The sequence below is a fragment of the Nymphalis io genome, chromosome 5, assembly GCF_905147045.1.
Source record: "Nymphalis io chromosome 5, ilAglIoxx1.1, whole genome shotgun sequence".
In the NCBI taxonomy this organism is placed as follows: Eukaryota; Metazoa; Arthropoda; class Insecta; order Lepidoptera; family Nymphalidae; genus Nymphalis; species Nymphalis io.
Window position 1 is genome coordinate 4,931,109 of NC_065892.1, and position 22,391 is coordinate 4,953,499.

General features: G+C 29.2%; 2 protein-coding genes across 2 annotated transcripts in view; one reads left to right on the top strand and one right to left on the bottom strand.

Annotated features, from left to right (window-relative positions):
* Positions 1-13,250, top strand: part of LOC126768550 (elongation of very long chain fatty acids protein AAEL008004-like) — a 38,619-nt gene extending 25,369 nt beyond the window's left edge. Inside the window, exons 2-7 of the mRNA XM_050486728.1 lie at positions 2,689-2,754; positions 8,685-8,875; positions 9,562-9,642; positions 10,239-10,401; positions 10,976-11,112; positions 12,026-13,250. Of these exons, the coding sequence (XP_050342685.1) occupies positions 2,689-2,754; positions 8,685-8,875; positions 9,562-9,642; positions 10,239-10,401; positions 10,976-11,112; positions 12,026-12,247 (860 nt within the window). The 3' untranslated portion in view covers positions 12,248-13,250. The remainder of the gene's footprint in view (positions 1-2,688; positions 2,755-8,684; positions 8,876-9,561; positions 9,643-10,238; positions 10,402-10,975; positions 11,113-12,025) is intronic.
* A 183-nt stretch (positions 13,251-13,433) lies between these two features.
* Positions 13,434-22,112, bottom strand: LOC126768486 (nose resistant to fluoxetine protein 6-like). Its single transcript, XM_050486630.1, has 13 exons — positions 22,024-22,112; positions 21,359-21,501; positions 20,803-21,127; positions 20,249-20,360; positions 19,959-20,043; positions 19,621-19,787; positions 19,108-19,186; positions 18,604-18,707; positions 16,936-17,109; positions 16,552-16,699; positions 15,133-15,319; positions 14,338-14,480; positions 13,434-13,704 (listed from the first exon to the last, which is right to left on the bottom strand). The coding sequence occupies exons 1-13, from the start codon at positions 22,094-22,096 to the stop codon at positions 13,468-13,470; spliced, it is 1,977 nt and encodes a 658-aa protein (XP_050342587.1). The 5' UTR covers positions 22,097-22,112; the 3' UTR covers positions 13,434-13,467.
* Between the last annotated feature and the right edge of the window lie 279 nt (positions 22,113-22,391).

Consider the following 22,391-nt stretch of genomic DNA (forward strand, 5'->3'; position numbering starts at 1 on the left):
TGAGTATTTAGCACGTGAAGCGTCTAAGCGAAGCGGAAGTTATTATTATAGGATTCTCAATAAGAATATGTATTCTACTAATTATGAAAGCTTTCACGTTTGTGAGTTCGCGAAACACTCAAAACCCAAAATCTCGCTTCACCTTAAGAGAATTCGTGTCGTGGTTGCTTTATCTCAGCTTGATGCAATAGTGTTTGACCTTTAAACAACCTTGTCATCAATTGGAACATAAATTTTCATTAACTTATTATGATTATATTTTATGATTTTGACTGCGTGGAATGATGAATTCTATATTTATGGTTTTTGCCCCACTATGCAAATATGGTTTCTCTACTAAGAAGAAGTCGAAGTTATTATTATTATTTTCCTTGTCTTACTGCCTCGGCTGGTTCATAAGGACGAGCCCGGAATAAGAAGGGTCTAATTCGGGACTGGTTCAGATGCCGTTGTTCTGATCTCCGCTCTGGTGTGCTCCTGCTGTCTCTTTAATCGTACGCACTTTGCATACACTTGAACACTATAATTATGATGACAATGGTGATTCCATGCAGGCCCAGAAGAAGTAATTCTCCTTTAAGAAAAATTATACTTAAAGGAATATACTTGATACTTAAGCATCCTTGTACTAAGAAAGGTAAGATTTACGAGTACATATTATATTTACTGACCTAGATTAAATCTAAAAAAAATAAATAAAAACCCATCAGAATAAATCTACTAACTTTTATTAATGGTTGATAACGCTTATAATAATGAAATTATAATACAAAAGCTTTGAAATATAGTTTCAACATTTATTACGGTAATATTTTAAGCAATATCGATAATTTTTTTTAAATCTTGTATATTTTAACAGTTATGTAGTTTTTCATTGTTTGTGTTGCGTGAAACTAAAAAGTTTTTGCGTTTTTTCTCGTTACTTATCGACCAGTTTTTTGGTGTCGCGATTTAATATCTGCTTTTAATTTTAATATCTTACCTATCCTATGAGATAAAATTTATGATATGCCTTAAACTGGCATCAGTGTGTACTTATATATGTATATCAATGTAAAAGGGGTATAAAGATTTAAAAATTATACGCATATCATAAGTAAAATACCACCCGTATTTTGGGTGGTTTGAAATTGATGAAAATAATTTTCATTACGGTATCACTGCACATATATAAATTCACCTCGTCGAGGTAGTCTGTGTAAACTCGATAAACTCAAAAACGACACTATAGTTTCTCTCAATCGACGGATTGATGTACTAAGAAGGTTTATGTATAATTCATTAAAATTTTGTGATAATATGACGATAATGGTAAAATCGACTGAGAGCTTTACTGACTTCCGCAGTGTAAACTAATTGAGTTATAATATTATGTATTACGATATGTACCTTCTATGAAGACCCTTATTCTAACCGTGCGAAGCCGGGACGAGTACCTAGTTTATTATAAAAGATGACGTTACAACTCATAACAATAATTAACGTCATTAGTCAAATGACCAATTCTTATGATTTCATTGCGTAAAATCGAAAGTATTCGTTTTATTACGCATCTGAAGGATAATTACGCTTTTCATAATTGACTAATTTAATTTCGTATGAGTTGTAATCGTCGTTTTTCGATCGTCGTGAGAGTAGTTGGTGTCTGACCTTGTTCTGTGAACGATCAGAGCTCAAAAAAGTAGGTCTACGTCCTTGAATTAAGCCCTTGATTTCTTCAGACTGTTTCTTGTAAGTACGGCCATCGTTTCTTATTTTACTTCGTATTGTTTATATAGTAAATATCGGAAGCTTACCTAAATATCACAATGCTATCATTAATCTAGGTTGTAAGTAAGACTATATATATATATATTTCATTATTGTAAATTTATATGTATTATGTAGCAACCTGATATAAAACTATTTTTTATTATTATTATATTCGTTTCCAAAACGTTAAGCTTATTTATAATTCGCTATATGCAATTAATAATAAAATATTATTATATTATTTATATACATTTTAGGATTATATCAAAATTTCACGTTTTAATGTTTTCGCTGTTGCGTTATAATTGCTATATAAAACGGTTGTAAAATTAAATCTTTTTAAATACTTTGTAATATTAGGTAGCATCTAATACTAGTAAAAGCGATGTGACTTTGTTTATGATTCTATCACTTTTCAAATACCTAACATACCTGTAAAACTTGCTCTATTTTAATACTAAACAAATCGATTGTTATATCTTTATGCTGTATTAAACAATACAGTACAGTAACAGTCTGTGAGTGTTCCATTGCTGGACTAAGGCCTCCTCTCCCTTTTTGAGGAGATTATATTTATATAGTATTAAAACGATAATCTTAATTGGCTCTTATTAATTATTTTCTCCTTTCAAAGTTATTAGGTCCCACGTAACACCACAAAATCAATTACTTATTAAAAAAATTGTCATTAGAACCGATAGATAACAAAATCTTTTTTTGGAACATACTTCGAAAACTACTTAACATAATTATGATTGCTATCATTTAAAATTGTTCTGATACTTGTTTCTTTGTAGTTTGTCATATGGTTTTAAAAAATCGATATTATCTTGCTGTACAAACAAGCCTTTTTAAGATGTTATTATTAGTGACTATAAAAATCTTATAAGATACATGCTAAGCAATTTAATTTCAATTGTCTTCGTTCTCTAACAGGGGCCGCATCAAGTTACAACATGTCTATAGTGGATTCATACAAACGGTTCATGGAGAGGAACAGTGGTAAGTAAATATAATATTTTGAACTTAGAAGCGATTTCTGAATTGTTTTATCTACTGACAAATTAACAGATATATTATGAGGGGTCGTAAAGCAGAATTGTTCATATAAAATATTTTATTTAATTTTCTATGGATAAATCCAGATCAGAGTCAAAAATAAATTTTGTTTGTAAACTATATTATATAATCAAGGATTGTGTCTGATCAACAATATAAATGAAAATAAAATTGCCCTGATAAATAAAACATCACGAAATGTCTTACCATTTTTGCTTTATACTCGAAATGCTATATAAAAATTGGATACTTAATTATATTTACAAATTATCTAGGGCGGCCGCTAGGGTTTTCTTGTTTAAAAATAAAACCCTTTAGTTTAGTAGTTTATAACGAAATAAAAATTTTCGCACTTAATAAAAAAAAATCCGTGAAAAAACATCTGTCGCATGTCATCCATATTTAATACGTATATTTCCAGTAAATAGTATATTAATGAAATTTATTTAAATTATAAATTAGAAACTGTGAGTTGGGATGCAATATGAGTATATCCACTATTTTATATGATTTTTAAGTTTAAAAATCCTTATTGCACTTTTATATGGCAAAAAGGTCATAGGAACGTTAATACGTGTCAAATTTTATATCTGTTATTCATTTTAGTGTAAAAAAGTTCTTCTTGGTTATAGCGGTTACATGTATATTACAGTAAATTATTAAAAAATATACTGAGAGTAATCAGATTAAATTAAAAACTAACATGTCTTTTTATATAAGTCAGTGAGTGAGATGATATAATTTAATGTATCGTACGTTTATTATCAAGTCAAACGATTTAAATAACTTATAAAAATATTAAGTCTAGTTTTAATGTTTTTATAAATAATTTTATCACACTAATGGCCCACTTACAAAAGTAAATAACACCAGCAGACAATCAAAATTATCCATTGATAAAATGGGGTATGTTTCAAATTTAAACTGTGTTATCATACTAGTGATGAAGGCTCTTAAAAATAAATTTTATCAGAATAGAAGAAAACACAAAGTCACGAACAACACGACTGTGAAATTAGTTTATTTAAAAAAGAAATACAAAATATAAAGATAATAACAATATTTTTATAAGTACTTTTTTAAACCGGAAAATATTAAAATGATTTTTTAATGTTTACTACACAAATTTAAATTAAATTATTATTTTAAGAAAATGAATTAATATCTTAATTCTCAAATTACCTAAGGTTATTATTTTACATAATATGTAATTCATCTGCAAAGGAACTATACATCTGTATAAGTTTTTTAAGAAAAAAATATATTTTTTGTATAATTTTAGTAACCGAGTCCAAAAAGTGGATGATAGTACATTTTTCACCCATATGGACATATGTACATTAAAAATAACAACATTATATATTTTTTATATATTGTAACTGATTCTTAAAAAGGGCCTTAATAAATTTAAATGAAGTAAATCAAGACAACCCATATTTATTTGGCACGATATGTGCTTTTCATAAGCTTAGTTTTTTATAAAATTAATTTTCGGTTAATTGATTTTTGTAATAATTACTTAGGCAAAAAAACGTATTTTTAGCGATGTTTTTAGTAATAATAATATTATTGAGTAACGCTTTCTTACTAATGTTCACCGACTAGGTTTAGTTCAAATTAAACTGTAAACATATTAATTTTTATCTTATAATAATACCGTTTACACTTTACAATTTTGACTAGGACTTCTAATAACCAAAACACGATTCGGTAAAAATCCCTTGATTTCTTTTTTTTTTAGTATTCGCACGTTCTCATTGGTATTATTCAATGTGTTAGTATTAACATAATTTTTATTTTATAGTGTTAACATTTTTATTTTATAGTTTTTTTACATTTAAAGTGTATCCGTTATTAATAAATCAAGTTGTTTATATTGCTAAGTAAAACATAATAACACGTTCTGTGGTCACATATATGTGGGATGATAGATTTGTTTTGTGTCGATTGCTGTGTATCTTTAGAAAAAAATAATTCGAAACTACTACGAATTATTATCTCTGGTGGTGTATTGAGTGCATCGTACAATATATTATTTAATATATATGTATTTATATATATACATATATATTAAATAATATAAACTTTATTCAATAATATTTCGTAGCCAAGATAGCTTAGTGATTAGAACGCGTGAATCTTAACCGATGATCGTGGGTTCAAACCCGGGCAAGCAACACTGAATTTTCATGTGCTTAATTTGAGTTTATAATTCATCTCGTGCTTGACGATGAAGGAAAATATCGTGAGGAAATCTGAATGTGTCTAATTTCATTGAAATTCTGCTACATGAGTATTCTACCAACCCGCATTGGAGAAGCGTGGTGGAATAAGCTCCAAACATTCTCCTCAAAGGGGAGAGGAGGCCTTAGCCTAGCAGTGGGACATTAACAGGCTGATAATTTTATTGTTACAATGTTATTTAGAGTTATTACAAGCATATATGTTTTTAGATGATTAATTACATAAAGCTATAATTGTAAAACAAGACCGAGTAACAAGAAAAAGACGTTTTATAAAAAGGTAACGATGACGACGAAGACTGAATTTAATACAATAGAATAATTACATATTTGAACACACTCACAAACAATCCTGTTAGAAAAAAAATCAAATACATAACTCGAAAAAGACACAAACTTTATTCAATGAATAATTTATATAAATAAATTAAAAATTGTATATAAACTAAATTAAATTTAATTAAACTGTGATTTTGTATTAAAAAAAGCCTTTAAATTGGTTGTTAGAACTTAACTCTGAAAAAATTCAGTGAAAAGTACAATAGTAAATATTTGCCTTTGCTTACATGTAAGAGAGATAACTGCTAAATATTATTGATACCTATATGAATAAATGAATAAAATAAGAAGTTATTTTTTAAGCTGCCAATTGAAACTATATATTAGCAAGATACAAAGATTTTTTAACCTTATATATAACATTTTTAGATGATCTTGGCCAGTTATAGTGACATTATGACATTTATTTATGGTTAATATATAATTATACAATTTGTATTCACAACTATAGCATTGTGTACTATTTGTAAGGAGCGTGATAATTTTACGAACTATTCATAATCTTCTTAGATACGTACATATCTGCAACTATTAAATATATGAGGGTATGTTATAGAGTGAATGAGCCAAATATATTTGATATTAGAATTCACGTGGACACAAATTATCTACTAGACTCTATTCCCTCACTCCGATAACCAACACAATGATCCAGGTACGGTTAGATCTTAATTGGATTAAAATAGAATCAGAAAACGGGTGTAACCATCAAAACACCTGCAAATTAAACGAAGCAAATGTGTATTAACTCACATCTGGACTGTAACTGGCAATTTCTTGACAGTTAAACCTAATCACCTATTATTACCCAGAACTTAAGCCCAAGACCTTAGAGACAAGACAGTTAAGCAATGACGAATTAGTTCAGGGTGAACGTTCTATAAAAGCCTATAGCTAAATAAATACTTGTATATTTCCGATTATTATGTAAATAATGTTTTGAACATTTGCTGTGAATTTAAATACTTGATTTCTTCATCGAATATTTCGATTAGTAACGTCATAAGTATAAAAATATTTAACGGTACTTATCGATTGATGTTGTAACTTATATTTGTAAGTATATATAATTACTAGTTTCCGCCCGCGACTACGCCCGCGCGTATATGTGGGGGCCCCAGGTGTGCAGGTGTTAGGGATCTTATGTCTTTTTCAGTATCTTTGACAAAGTTTATGCAATTTAATGATGATCGATGGAGTAGTTAAGACGAGAAAGCGTAACAAAAAAATGGATAAACACACACTCACTTTCGCATTTATCTATAATATTAGTGGGGATATTTTAAGAGTTTATGACTTTCCCTCCTTACTGACGTCGACGGTGTCACGATGACAAGATGGGTGACAAGATTCGGCCTCACAGGAGGCGCCCTTTGGACATGCGTATTCTAAACTCTTACTTTAGTAAGTAACTCCCAACATACGGCTGAGTATTCTAAGTCTAACCGCGGCTGGTGATGCTGTCGAGGCCATTTCAGCCTACATTTACAATCATTTGGAAAAAAAGAAATAAATGATATCTTTAAATTTACATCAAGTGTTTTTTTTAATTAAATAATATTTACAAAATAATAATATAATCCAAATTGAAATCATAAAAATCATTTAATATGTTACTAATTATTCCTTCCTCACGTAAATCTTGCGAGGTGGAGAAGTTGGAAGGATAATAGCCCAAAGGGTCAGGATTGAAACTGTGACTTTTACATCACTAGGCAACCCATACACGACTGCGTTGTTTTCGCTACTGAATTTTTAACTAAACTGTATTAAAAAACCGTTAAAATTCTGACTAGTCAAGGTCAATATTTGTAGACATTTTTACTGGTTTATTTATAAATACTTATTCACTTCATAAATATTACTATACTATAAAATATATTGGCGTAAAATATTTTTATGTTTCTTTATTATAACCTAACTAATAAACAAAGTTGACATTGACATAAAAAACACTAAGGATGTATGTGCAATTTTATTTATCATCATTATTAATGTGACTCACAAGATGCCCGAGTCTGAGCTTTATTATATCGGTTTCTTTGAATAAATTACACAAATATCACGCTTCTGTACGTGTATATAATATAAATTACATATCATATTTGATTTATTATAAGTTTGTAAAAAAGTCAACTGCAATTCTACAAGGGGCAGACGAAGTTTCGAGCAAAGATTTGAAATTTATTTCACAACGTTATCTGTCCGTTGGTCTCCAGACGTTGATAGTTTACCTGATGATAGTCGTCAAAGACGTTGACCTTCATCACCTTCACCTTGATTGTACCTTCAATTATAGGCATTGACCAACCATACTGTTGTATCTCATATGTTACATTTCCTTTCTTATTCGATCTTCGCGATCCGATATCGGTCTTATAGAGAGCCATCCCATACATCGTCAATGCACCATGAATCTTGGGAGACAAGGTGTTATGTCACCACTCACTCACCCAAATACATCAAACTGGAAAAAACTATCCTAAGTATTATTGTTTAGCTATCAAATGATCCGCTATAAAATAGAATGCCCTTTCAAACGATCCCAAAATTTGACTAGCTTTATTCCCCTATTCAAGGCCCAAATAGGAAGGAAGGATTAAATAAAAACTATATAAAATGCATATAAAATATTCTAAAGTATAATACATCATATTATAAAATTTATGTTTTTTATATTTTGGTTTAATATGAAACAAATTTATTTATACGTTATTTTTTTGGACAGTTTTTTAATATCATGCCCCAAAAAGTTGTGAGTTTATGGGGTGAGAATTTATGCTTGTAAAAAATTAATCAAAATGAGGAAGTAAGTTTTATTATTTGTAAAGTGACTCAAGTGCAATTTAAATACAAACCTATGTATAAAAATTATAATAAATAAAAACACCTTATCGAAAGATACTTAAAATAAAAAACGCTACTTTATATCTTTACGTGGAAATAACTAATGTTAAGTGTACGGCAGAATAAAAGAAAGTCTTCTTAAGCCGCGGATGTCATAAAACCAACTTAGGGAATATAATATAAAATAATATATAAATAAGCGTGAAACTCGGGGCCGTCTGTAAAAGTATGCCAAATCCTTTTTTTCTTGCAAAAACTTGTGCACTGTGGAGTCCACATATACCTGAAATGTTGTGGTATATTCTCCATGACTATTTTTCAAGAGGAAAAGCGTACTTTACCCGGCATAGGACATTACACAAAGCTGTTACTTTTACTTTTACTTGTTTTTACCAAAACTTGGTATCTTACCTTTTATCATACAGTCTTGTTCTTTTATTCCAGATCCTCGAACAGAGAACTGGTGGCTGATGTCAGGCCCTGGTCCCCTGATCACACTTCTTGCAACGTACCTATACTTCTGCACCTCAGTTGGCCCTCGTTATATGAGAGATAGGAAGCCTTACTCCTTGAAGAATACCATCATTTTATACAATGTTTCACAGATATTATTAAGCATATTTTTGGTTTACGAGGTAAGTTATTTTATAGTGTTTTTTAAGGCTAAGCATATTTTTGGTTTACGAGGTAAGTTATTTTATAGTGTTTTTTTTTTTAATCAATGTCACCTATTACGATTTTCTGCGGTGAATTCCTAGTTCTTACACAATACTGATACTGATTGAAGTAGTACCCTTATAAAACATTTCTACGTGGTAACTTTGATGGTAACAAATTTAATGTAAAAATAGAATATAGTGAGCATTATAACTATTTTTGTTATATTGTATTTTATATACCCGCTTCAGTTTATTACCTTGTTATAAGTTTTTAATGGATTTTCTAAGATTGTGCTAAATTGCTTGAAATATACAACGAGGTTTTTTGAATCATCAATTCGCTATTCAGTTACGAAGTTGTCTAAAACAGACTTCAAAAACTATGTCATCAATTGGAGTGAAGTTGTAAATCTCAACCAAGTTCAATTGACAAAAAACACAAACAATAGTCTCACATTCGTGAGTAGACTATTTTTTGTGAAATGAATCTAATAAATTACCTTTCAAATTGTCGAAAAAAAGCTTTTATTTACCTAGTACTTAAATGTTCATATATCACTTAAATAAAAAAAAATATATTTGTAATTAACTCACCAATCACCAATATTTTTACATATAATCACTAAATATTGATACATAATAAAATTGTTTTCTATTTCCAGGGCTTAGTTTCCGGTTGGTGGAGTGACTACAACTACTCCTGCCAACCGGTGGATTATTCAGATAGCCCTAAAGCTCAACGAGTATGTATTTCATTTTTACATATTTAAATGCAACAATTTGTATATAACTATTTCCATTCTAATTAGACGCATAATGTGATTAAAGCAAGATTCCCATATGTTCACACTAAACAAATTAGGAAACCCTCCAACTTAACATGAATACAATGTTTCTGGACTGAAATTCGATAAAGGTACAGAAAATATTACAGTGCATTAGTGCATACACACACATACACAAATGTATTTTCTATTCTCACTTTACTTTTATGGAACAGACTGGAGAAAAACCAGGCACAAGGCTAACGGCGTTGTGTGATTGCCAGGGTACTATAATGTGACATTGACACCGTCCTAACATACATAAGTGATTTTAAAAGGTATTTTAATGATTAAAAAAATAAACAATACAAAAATTAAGTCAAATGCTCAGATTTAAGACTACTCAACTGTGTAGGATATGCACTCTCTCTTTACACGCTCTCGTAATCCGATGGTACGGTAATTTGAAACGTTTGGAGAGAGTACAGCCACAGGACCAACGTATTTTTGCTACCTCACTAGCGAGGCAGTCTTATATAAAAAATGTATAAATTAAAGTATTATTTTTCTTATAGATGGCTGCAGCAGTTTGGTGGTACTTCTTCGCAAAGATAGTTGAATTACTTGATACAATCTTTTTCGTTCTAAGAAAGAAGAATAAACAGATATCATTTTTGCATCTCTACCATCATACGATGATGCCAATTTGTGCTTGGATTGGTGTCAAATTCTTGCCGGGTGAGAAAATTTATTAAATAAACATATGATTAGCACAAGACTATCCATTTTATATATATTTAATTATAATACAATATGAGCACGTATATATTAATCAAGTACCTCTAATATAGTCTTGAATCCACAGTAATACATTATTATAAAGAGGCAAGTTTTAATTATTTTGCGGATTAACGTAAAAATAATGACCCCATAACATTTATACAAAACTTTACATGATGAACTAAATACTTAGTAAAGTAACGGATTATAAATATTACTGTTGGGAAAAGGCCTCTTGTCGTTAAATAAGAAGTCTTTGTCTTATTTCAGCGCAGTGCGATTTGATAGATACATAATTATGTGGCAGAATTTAATATGACACATGCAGAATCCACAATGTTTTCAGTATATTTAATAAGTTTTTCTTTTTAAAAGAAACCGGCGCAGTTCAATTTATATTATTATAAATTATAATCAATCAAAATGCCTTGACATAACTATACAATTAGGCTGACTTAACCAGAATATATTTTATATGATAAAGGATTAAAATTTAATTATTGATACAAATTGGTATGTTTGTTCTTTTCAGGTGGACACGGAACTCTTCTTGGTGTGATCAACTCCTTCATCCACATCATTATGTACACTTACTACCTAATATCAGGTCTTGGTCCGCAGTACCAGAAGTATATTTGGTGGAAGAAGCACCTCACCACTATGCAACTGGTACGTTAATTATAAATATTACTTTTTATTACATCATCATCTTGGAACATAATAAATTCATATTATTAAATAAATATATATTTCTCACTTATTTAATAAATATATATTTTTAGATTTTATACTTGAATATTTTTCATAAATAAATTAAATATAATCATATAAAAGCATTTTGAATAATGTTTAATATGTTCTTTATATATCACCTTAATTGTTGCTATTGATATTGAATATGTTATTCAATAAATTATCAAATTTAGAAGAAAACTTTTTTTCAAATGCATTAAAATATCTACACTAGTCAGTTTTCTACAGTTCAGATCGTATAATAAATTGATTCTTTATGCTTTTCAAAACTATTAACAGCTTCATGATAGATTCCTTGTTGTAAAAAAAATTAATAACAAAAAAAAATCAAGTTAATTAAGGCTGATTATCACCGACTCAAAACTACCGTAACAAATAAATAATTATTTTTTATGAAATATAAATAGGTTATTTTGTGACGAAGCAACTGCTAAGACAGGAGGAGGTAGTACTAGCAATATTTTTGAGTTGAAAATGTTGATGCTAAAAATCTTGTTTTTTATGCAATAATTTTCGAGATTGAAAAATAAGAAATAATCTTATTATTACAAAAATAAAATTAAACAAGTCCTGACTCAAAAATATCTCTAAAATCTATAAATATCAATATATAATTATTATATATTTGGTATCCTTTTGATTAAAAATATGTTAAAAGTTTATAGATAGATTCTGCTCTTACTCTCTCTTTATCGGATTAAAATAGTATAATATTTATGTAATTATTTTAGTAATCGCAATAGTTTAAATTTATGTTTTATTTGAAATAAAACTTGTAAGTTAATAATATTCCTTATGTAAGTAAGTTATTAATATTTCCTTGTTTCAGATTCAATTCATGATTATATTCTATCATAACTTCAGCGTTATGTTCGATGAATGTAATTATCCGAAGTTCATCAATTTCCTACTGGCTCTCAACGCGGGCTTGTTTCTATACATGTTCGGTAACTTTTACTACAGGAGTTACATGAAAGTCGGTAATCAAGAAAAATGTATAGATAACTCAAGTACCAATAGGATAGTTGAAAATAAGTCAAAGGAATGTTAGCGACTTAACATGCTCAAATAATTTAATTATGTTTTTAATGTGATTTTATTTTATTATATTGTATATAGTTGTAAGCAATTCAGACGAAGGTGACTGATCTTCATAAAATGTAGGTAAAGGTTCTTGGCAATATTCCAAATGTTTCATTACACCATCGATTGTTAGAAAGTTTTGAATTTTAAATATTATGGCTTTGAGTATTTTCTTAAATTCTCGATTTAATTTTTTAATATATCAACCATATTAACGATAGATGTGGCTCATACTGTCATAAAAGTAAGATAATTGAATCTTCAGAAAATCATAATATAAATATAAATATACACAGTTCAAAATAAGATTAATATAACTGCAGATCATGACTCAGATTATTTAAGTTGTTTGTCTACAATGATATAACAAATAGTTTGTTTTAGTTTTAGGTATCCCTACGATTAGTGATCACGGGCAAAAAAACACTCATCTAAAGGACATTTAACAACTAATATTACTTACAGTTACAAATATTTTAAAGGACAATTTCATTATTTGCACGTCAATATTAATTATATTTCTGCATTACATTGAATAAATAAATTTCTAAATATTTTCATTTTAATTGTTATTGTCTACAAAGTGCAATGTTAAACAATTATAATAAGGGCTTAGATCGTGATAGATAGATTTAAAGATTGTTATAAATATATAATTAAAAAAAAAAAAACTTTTAAAAAATCGGTCGAATACCTGTCTGAGGCTTAGTCATACATGATAAATACTTTTTTGTAATTCATAGTGATATTTACAAATTACCAAATATAAGTTAAAATTATGAAAGAAATAATATTAATTGTCATAAAAATAAAAATTGAAACAAAATTGTTACCGATAATTATTTATTTTATTTGAATTAATGTTATTTTAATAAGCGGTAAAAGTCACATGTTACATACTATATTCGATATGATTAATAATATATATTCATACTTTTATATGTAAAGGTATATTGCAAAAAAGTAAATATTTCTTGTAAGGAACAAAGACATTTTTTTATATAAGCCGTCTGAATATTCATAGCAATATCATAAAGACTTGTTTTATTTTTAAGGAAAAAATAATAAAATATTTGCGAAATAATTTTCTTTTATTAAACATTAATATTCCATACAATTAAATTGTAAGTTTGTAAGTTTAATTGTCAGTCCTCTCCTTGAGAAAGTTTTTTTAATGATATATGTAAACTAAGTCGCCGAATCAATTCTTTTATTAATTTCTTCATTCATTTCAACGGATGTGTCTGCGTATTTATCTAAAGAGATTCCGTTGTTTCGTGTTTGTTGTATTGATTTTATTGTTTTATTGTAGATTGTAAATTCCAAACACGTTTTCAAAAATTCTGTCAGTGGTGCATCTACCAATATAAAAAGCGGTATTGCGGCTATGTAAGATACCGTTATGGCGGTTAACGGTTTTTCTATCTGTGGAAATGAAAAAGGTATTATTTTTTATCACACTTCGAAAATAGGAGCATCTCAATCCTTTATTGTATCCTTATAATGATTAAGAGGGTCCATCAGGCGCAGAAAGACACAACTTGCGGTACAGGTGCATGTATAAAAAACACAAAGATATCAAATTATATTATAATCATGTCTCTCTTTGAGGCTAATGGTTATAACGATTCTAAAAACGACGAAAATTCACGAAGCAAACATTCAGGATGGTAGGTAGGTGTGTGGTAACTGTAAAAATATAGGAAAATAGTACTACTAAATCATGCTAACTCATAGGCCTAATTGAAACTAAACGTGCGTTTGACTTGCAGTGACTTATTGAGTGTTACGATCAAAATAATACTGAAATACAACTAACTGATTTGAAGCTGGAATATCTTCTGAAATCCATGAAATTAAACGTTTATATGTATTTGATCAAATATTTATTAAATAAAAATATGTAATGTAACAAAAAAAATATAATATTTTTTTATGGTACAATTATCTCTACATAAAAATTATAATAATTTATAACTATCTACCGACTGACTAACTAAGGCAACATAACACGACATTCATACAAGCGAATGTTTGATTGTAATTCGCAATTCTTACCACAAAAAAGCTATTTAGTGGTGTCAATGTTTTATGTATTCCAGTCATTGCTCGTATTATCATAAAATGTAGAAGATATACACAATATGATAGTTTTGAAGGAATCTTCCATCCATTCCATTCCAAAATAACTCGGTATATATCTAAAAATAAAATTGTATTTTTATAATAGATAAAAAGAATTATATTTTAATTGTGATCATTACTTATTTTATTTTATTTTACCTTGATTCTAGAATTGATTTAATTTTCATTGTGTTCTTCGTTTATATTTTAAGCCGGAAATATATAATGGTATTTGAACTCAAAAGGCTGAACTGTGTTTTATTTTAAATGTAAATTTATTTAAGTACGACAGGTAATAATAATATAATTGAGAAATCCATTTGAACGAATGGATTATTGAGATTTTTTTTATTGATATTTAACTTTAGCAAGAACCGGAACCAGAAGAATGTGCCGCCTGATAGTCAGTGGTCGTCTCCACCCACAGACGCAAATTTACATAGTAAATAAAGAAATCATACATTTATACTGTAAATGCGGGGCAAACAAACAAACAAAAATTATATCTAAGATATTAGGTGCCTTTGTATTCCGCAAAATCCCGTTTACAATATAAATGATTGAAGTTGGGCGTAAACTTATCACCAATAGATCAATATCACATTTGTTATCATTATCTGTACCCAAGCTAACCTCTATTATTTAGGTGGGTTACCTACCTACACGGTACTACGGTACACTAAATAATAGGAACTGTATATAGAATATCTTATTAAGCCTTCAACTTACTGTCAATTTTAAAAACTGATCCAATGATAAGTGAAGCAAGAATAACTCCAAACAAAGGTTTGATCAAAGCAGCATATATGGCTCTTGCAATAACAGGTGCCTGAAACCCGTCCTTATAAAATACACTCCCTATAAATAATGAACCTACAATTGCTGGCAACGTAAGCAAGAATAGGAACCGGTATTTCTGTAATAAAGGATTACAAAATTAATAAGAAATAAGGATTTACAACACTTGGGAATATTTTTATTTTTATGTTATATTATCGATTTACTTGGTGCAAAGGCTTTGTGCGAGCCCGTCTGTGTTACCACCCACTATGAGATACCACCCACTGATCATATATTGTACCGCAAAACAACAATACTTTATTATATTATGCAGTATGGTTGCGTTTCGATTTGGAGGTTGAATTGGCCAATGTAACTAGGGGAAAAGACATATAACATCTTCGTTCCCAAGGTTGTTGGCGTATTGACAATGTAAGGAATGGTTATTATGTCATACATCGCTAAAGTCTATGGGCGATGGTGACCATTTAACATCACGTGGCCCATTTGCCCGTCCGCCTACTTATAACATAAGACAAAGAACTTAAAATTATTTACTTTACTGTGTAGTTCATATTTTATATTATGCAGTATAATTTTTACAATATAAAATATTCGTAAAATTTTAAAATTACGCCAGAAGTAGGCCTAACAAGTTTTAAAGTGGAAAGAGGATCAGCTCACTGAGGCTACCTGGTCTTTTAAGACTTATTATGTGGCTACCACGATCATCTGACCCTAATTGCCACCCAAAAATCGTTACATTTTTTTAATGAGATTGTCGTAAAGGGATGTTGTACAAAAAACATATCGAAACACTATAGTACGAAATACGATATCAGAAATAAAATATATACCCTTATATGACATTTGATGATGACAAAACTTATACGTTAGATAATATGTATATGTAAATCGCAAATGGGTTGTTTGGCTAAATGACGGGCCAACTTTGTAATTAATACAAACGTTAATCCACTTTTTTTGATCAACTTCCCCGATTTGTTATTGAGGAAACCGAGCATTAGTCGAGGCAATTATCGAATTGGAAAAATTTAGGTTGTCTACTTTCTATAGCACAACTGATCAAGTCATTAACATACCCTCATCAGTTATATAATTGATTTTTTTATCAAATGAAGGGTGTTTTATTCCCCATTAAATAGAATTAGGTTACCTTCTCAAAAGTGTGGCACAACCATGGATGTATAGATTTAATTTTTTTTAAATGTTTAGTTAAAAAGTAATGCTTGAGCGGGGAGAGTGACAGAGAAGCGTGAATACCATGAATGTGCCACACCTTTGACTGATTTTTTGCTGGTTAAAATATTAATAGATCATTTTTTAAATTTCAATATAGACACCTACTCTAAATTTTACCATGTCAACTTTGTTAACTTGCCATCGGTATATAAGAGTACCCAACGCTATTCCCAAAACAAAGTTAACCATATTTGTATGTCCTCGTTTGTAAACGTTATTGAATGTAACATTATTTTCAAAAATTCTTAAAGTCCTGAAAGTAGAAGAAATAAAAGTTTAAACAACGTAAAAAAAATTACATTAAATTAATGTCAGTGATTTTCTTTATGTTAATCAATTATTATTTAATTAAGTAATTAATTCATTAAAATATTTATTTTACAAGTTTTTATGAATGTAGATTAGTTTCGTTTTTTTTTATTTTTTATTTGTCCTTTATCGATGAAGCGACATCGAAAACAAGTTTTAATACTTTATAAATTTACTCACTCTGGTGTAACTACGAGCACTGCATCCAGGTCTTGAAAGTACGTATGTGCAGCTGGTGTCACAATACCGAATATAAATAGTAATGTCAATAATATTTTCTTACTTCTGGTATTTCTTGACAAAATACAAACTATTGATCCAATTACGTACAATTGCATATTAGCTCCCAGGTACCTTAGAAAACAAAATATGCCACTAAAAATTGACAACAAAAATTAAGTAGCTGACATTTTTAAAGCCTACCATACCATACCATGATGTACATAAATTGTTGAAGCGCCTGCTAATTTTATAAAGGCAAAATTCATTATATATACCGTTTACATTTATAAACTTGTATCTGAATACTACTGTTTGTACCCTCAGTGAACAATACATCTAACCAAAATTTTAATTAAGAAATCAGAGACAACATTTGATATTTACAAGAAAAAAATACAATTATTTAAAAAATTCATACTTTTTACTTTTTTTTTTTTTTTTTTTATAGAATAGGAAGGCGGACGAGCATATGGGCCACCTGATGGTAAGTGGTCACCAACGCTCTTAGACATTGGCATTGTAAGAAATGTCAACCATCGCTTACATATCCAATGCGCCACCAACCTTGGGAACTAAGATTTTATGTCCCTTGTGCCTGTAATTACACTGGCTCACTCACCCTTCAAACCGGAACACAACAATATCAAGTATTGCTGTTTTGCGGTAGAATATCTGATGAGTGGGTGGTACCTACCCAGACGAGCTTGCACAAAGCCCTACCACCAGTGTGTGTGTGTACTAGTGGTAATTATTGTCTTGAATATTATACAAAGATATATCTGACACGTAACATTATATTAAATATTGATTATTTAATAAAAGTGACAACAATCATAATAAAATGTAAAATTAAGCAATTCAAAGTAAATAATGTCATATCAACGATAGTAGAATTAGTTAAATTGAAACGATATAAATACAAGTGAAATGTTATTTTCAAAATTGTAATTTATATTTTATGTATACTGGATACAGCTTCAGAAATTCATTACTGAGTGAGCCTCGATTTGTGTAGGGTCTACATTATACATATCACAAATTTTAAACACAAATTCTTTTTTAAGTTATTTTTTTTAGAAAGGCGGTCGAGCAAATGGGCCACTTGGTTGTAAATGGTCACCACCGTTTATAGACATTTGCATTGGCATTGTAAAAAATATTAAACATCGCTTACATTACCAAAGCGCCACCAAACTTGGGAACTAATATTTTATGTCTCTTGTGCCTGGCTCAATCACCCTTCATACCGAATCACAACAATACTAAGTACTGCTGTTTTGCGGTACTATATCTGATGAGGGGGTGGTAACCCACGAGCTTGCACAAAGCCCTACCAACAAGTGTATTTGTGCAGCGTTGTCTGGCTTAGTACCTACTATCCAATCATCGATTTTATTTTACTCTTAAACAACGTCATTTTTTATTGCTATGTACTGGAACTAAAGGTTAAATAAGCCAGTATATAGTTCGTCATCGTCGTAAACAATATAATAACAATTTATTGCTATGAGATGTGAACGTTTATACTTCATACAATGTATTTGATAAAAGGCGACTATTAATTATCACGGGGCAAATTTTTCCGTCTATAAATTTTATAAGCAAGTACATTAAGTTTGTTATTACCATGTTTCTACCATGCACTGTGTGTTGTCTAGATAATTATTAACATATAACAAGTTTGACCATCCATTAGTGCGGCAATCCTCGACTTCTTTAGTAACAGCTATCTGAAATAATATGAATATATAAACCTAATTGATGTTTCTTTTTATCGTCTTAAAATATCCAGTCATAGTTATAGTTTGTCGTTTTAATGTATATGGCAAATGCTCCAAAGTATAATGCCAAACGTTAATTTCACAATTTTGATTTTGTCTTTTCAATGATTTTCGTACCCATTATTCATTTTAAGGGATATAAGTTATACGGTAATGTGTAGTAAACTTTCAAATTAAACAACACAGACCTTAATGAATTAAAAGATAAATATAATATTTATTGTATTGCTGTAAAAAGAAACGGCTCCAACCTAAAATTAAATGAAGACCTATCTAAATTCACTCTTAGGAAGATGTAATAACTATAAGAAAAATATTACTTCTTAATCGGACTTTAAGCTAAAGTTACCTTCCAAAAAGGCCCTGAACCGACGTATCTCAACCAAGTTGTAGTGAGACCTAGAACGACTGCGTACGAAGGTGTGAGTCTGAAAATTGTAAAATTATGATATATAAAATTGCTATATCGATACGACACGCTCGGAAAGAGTTCAACGCAGACTTTACGTGCTTTCCGAGGAAAGAAGTGTTAACTTTTAGACTAACGTTTGCTATTGATTTTTTTTAATTAGAATACCCAAAACTCGGGATCTTATAAGTCACTGATAGACAGTTAGACAAACATACAATGGACACGACGATAAAAATTCAATAATTTATACATTCAATATATAAGAGCAAGATATTTGTATCTAATATTAAGATAAATATATATATATATATATATATATATATATATATATATATATAATATACATTCAATAAATAAGAGCATTTCAAGCCAATATCTGTCGGCTGTACCTTATACTTATACTAACTGTACCCTATATTTTTTTTTATTTAAATGGCAAATACTACTTACTTTATCCAAAACCCAGTTATCGCTTTTGGGATCAATGTCCATCTCATTTCGTTTTTTTCAGCGCACACTTTAAGTTTGTAAGCCAGCAAACAGCCAGACATAACAAAAAAACTTTGAACCAGAAGCGTTCCGTTTATGAATAGGAGGTGAAAAATATTTTCATATTGCTGATAAATCAGAAAAAATGACATTACATTTAAATTAATGAATATGTATCAAGCAGATATAAATCAATAGATAATAAAGCAAGTTTAAAATTATCATTGTATTTAGTTAATATATTAATATGTGATTAATTGTATTTATGCAAAGCAAAGCAAAGCAATTCTTATTAGTACCATTTCAATAAAACGAGGATTTTCAGGTCCAATTGCTATTGGCAGAAACGAATGACAGAAGATGACACAAATTATTGTAATTGTCCTGTAAATAAACAAATTAATAAGATTCATCTGCTTTGTATGCTGAATTAAGAGATTGCGTTGTGCCTGCTTAAATATTGAGTATTGTTATTTAAACTTATTAAAGCCAGTATGCTTAGCATTTACTACACATTTACTAGTGTTTAATTTACTTTTATTTCATTATTAATAATGTATAAAATTGATTACAAAAAAAAATTATTTACCTCAAACCATGAAACGATTTCAATCGTTCTTCTCTTGAATCAAAATTTTTATACGACGATAACAACTTAGAATAATTATGTGGTATTGAAAAACACATGAGAAATCTGTTACCTAAAACAAAACAAGTAAGATGCTTACAAAAATGGAAATGAGATTTAATAATATTTACTTTTATTATTATTTAGATTAAAAGTAAATTAATTAATTTTCATGTACGTCAGAAGCTGGGAAGTTTCAGTACACACTAGTAGGTATTTAATTTAACAAAAAGTCACGTGTATTAAATGCGGACACGCTGCACTGCAAGGACAAAAATTTATTATTTAAAATTATTCGTTTATTATACTAGTTGTAGCAATTTGTGTGACGTATTTATTCCAAACCGTGGGTAAAATCGTTGTTGATTTAAGTATCTTTTTTATAGCAATAACCTTCAATGAGTATTACACATAAGAGGTTGAATTACTTATGCAAATGAATATTCCTATTCACTATTTAGTATTTTTCATTGATTTAAAATTAAAAAAATCTAATTAAAAAAATGTCTACCTACCTTTGTAGTTCTTTCTTCTAACAAGAACGATATCATAAATGCTTGAAAAACAATTTATGATGATCAAACATATAAAAAATGCTGCCATTGCAATATCGCCAGTGTCTATCTTAACATTTGTTTTATTATAGGTACAAGTTATAGGTTTAGATATCTTGCATTTTAACTCATAATTTTCCCAAAGATTATGATTGAAGCATTCCTCAAGAACCAATTTCATATCCGTTTTATTATCAGCCAAGAAATGTTTACACGTCTGTGTCATACAAATTCCGTAATGGAGTTGAGTATAATTAAAATGTTTTCTCGTGTAAGCTGAATAGTTCTGTAACAATATTTGTTATTCACAATTATATAATATATCAAGCGGTTCTCATGAAATAACGTTAATAGTGAATTTCAATTCAATGTAAAAAGTTTTTAATTATAAGAATTTCAGTAGAAAACAAATATATTTGTACCTTGTGATTTTAAGAAAAAAAAATGTGCATACTTCTCATTTTTCAATAAATTAATTAAAGTAGAATATTTTAATTATATTTCCGTTCGTACTTACTCGCATCATCGTCAAAAGTTCACTTAAAGGGTAATCGGATACAATGTCAATATCAGCTGTACAATAAATTCCATCGGGATTTATCAAACAATGATCATAGTCATCTAGATGAAAAATTTGTGGCATCCGGGCGTAGTCAGAATCTGGAATGGATGACGTTAATAATATTTTCAAGTACCGTTATTTTACTTTTACCGTTTACCGTTAACCGTTACAACTAATATTCTTACCCTAAAAATATCAAATCTAAAAATGTGACGAAGATGATTCCTCCTGAACAATTTCGGCCAAGGCAGCAAATCACAAAAAAATAATACATATTTACTATGTACAAGCGTATGCGCAAACACAGGTACATTCTTTATTCCCTCACTCTTATAATCCAATAGTACGGCAATCCGACACGACCAGCAAGAGTTCAAGCGCAGGACCAACAGCCATACGTGCTTTCAAGAGTCAAATAACATTTTATTTGCCCGACCTGGTTTGAACTCAGGACCTCGCGATCTACGGCCTTACTAAGCCAACGAGGCAGTCAAAACATTTACGATTATAAATAATAAGAGTATTCGTTGTGTCTTAACATTAATGAGACATGGTTACATCGTAGGTTTCCTAACTGGAATAAAATAAACATACATAAAATAAAATATAATACAACTTACCGTTTAGCTTATAAATTACACCATTACAATTATAAACCATTAAAAATATTAAGATCAGCGTTTTCATTGACATTTTAATATCATTAATATTATTTTATTATTTTTAATCAAAACAGCAAATATATTTATATATTAGAGTGAGTAATTTATTTACATTATAATAGATACTTTACGCAACAAATATACGTTATCTGAGTGCGTCGAATGTCTCCCCAATGAAGCATCTGTTCTCCTAGTGCATACAATATAAAGACGATGAAAACATCATGTCGTTATAAGACTGTTAACAGTTCAAATTATTGACAGAACCTACGATATACTTTAATTGTAGCATTCATAGATTTTCAATTGCTTTTACCTTTACACAG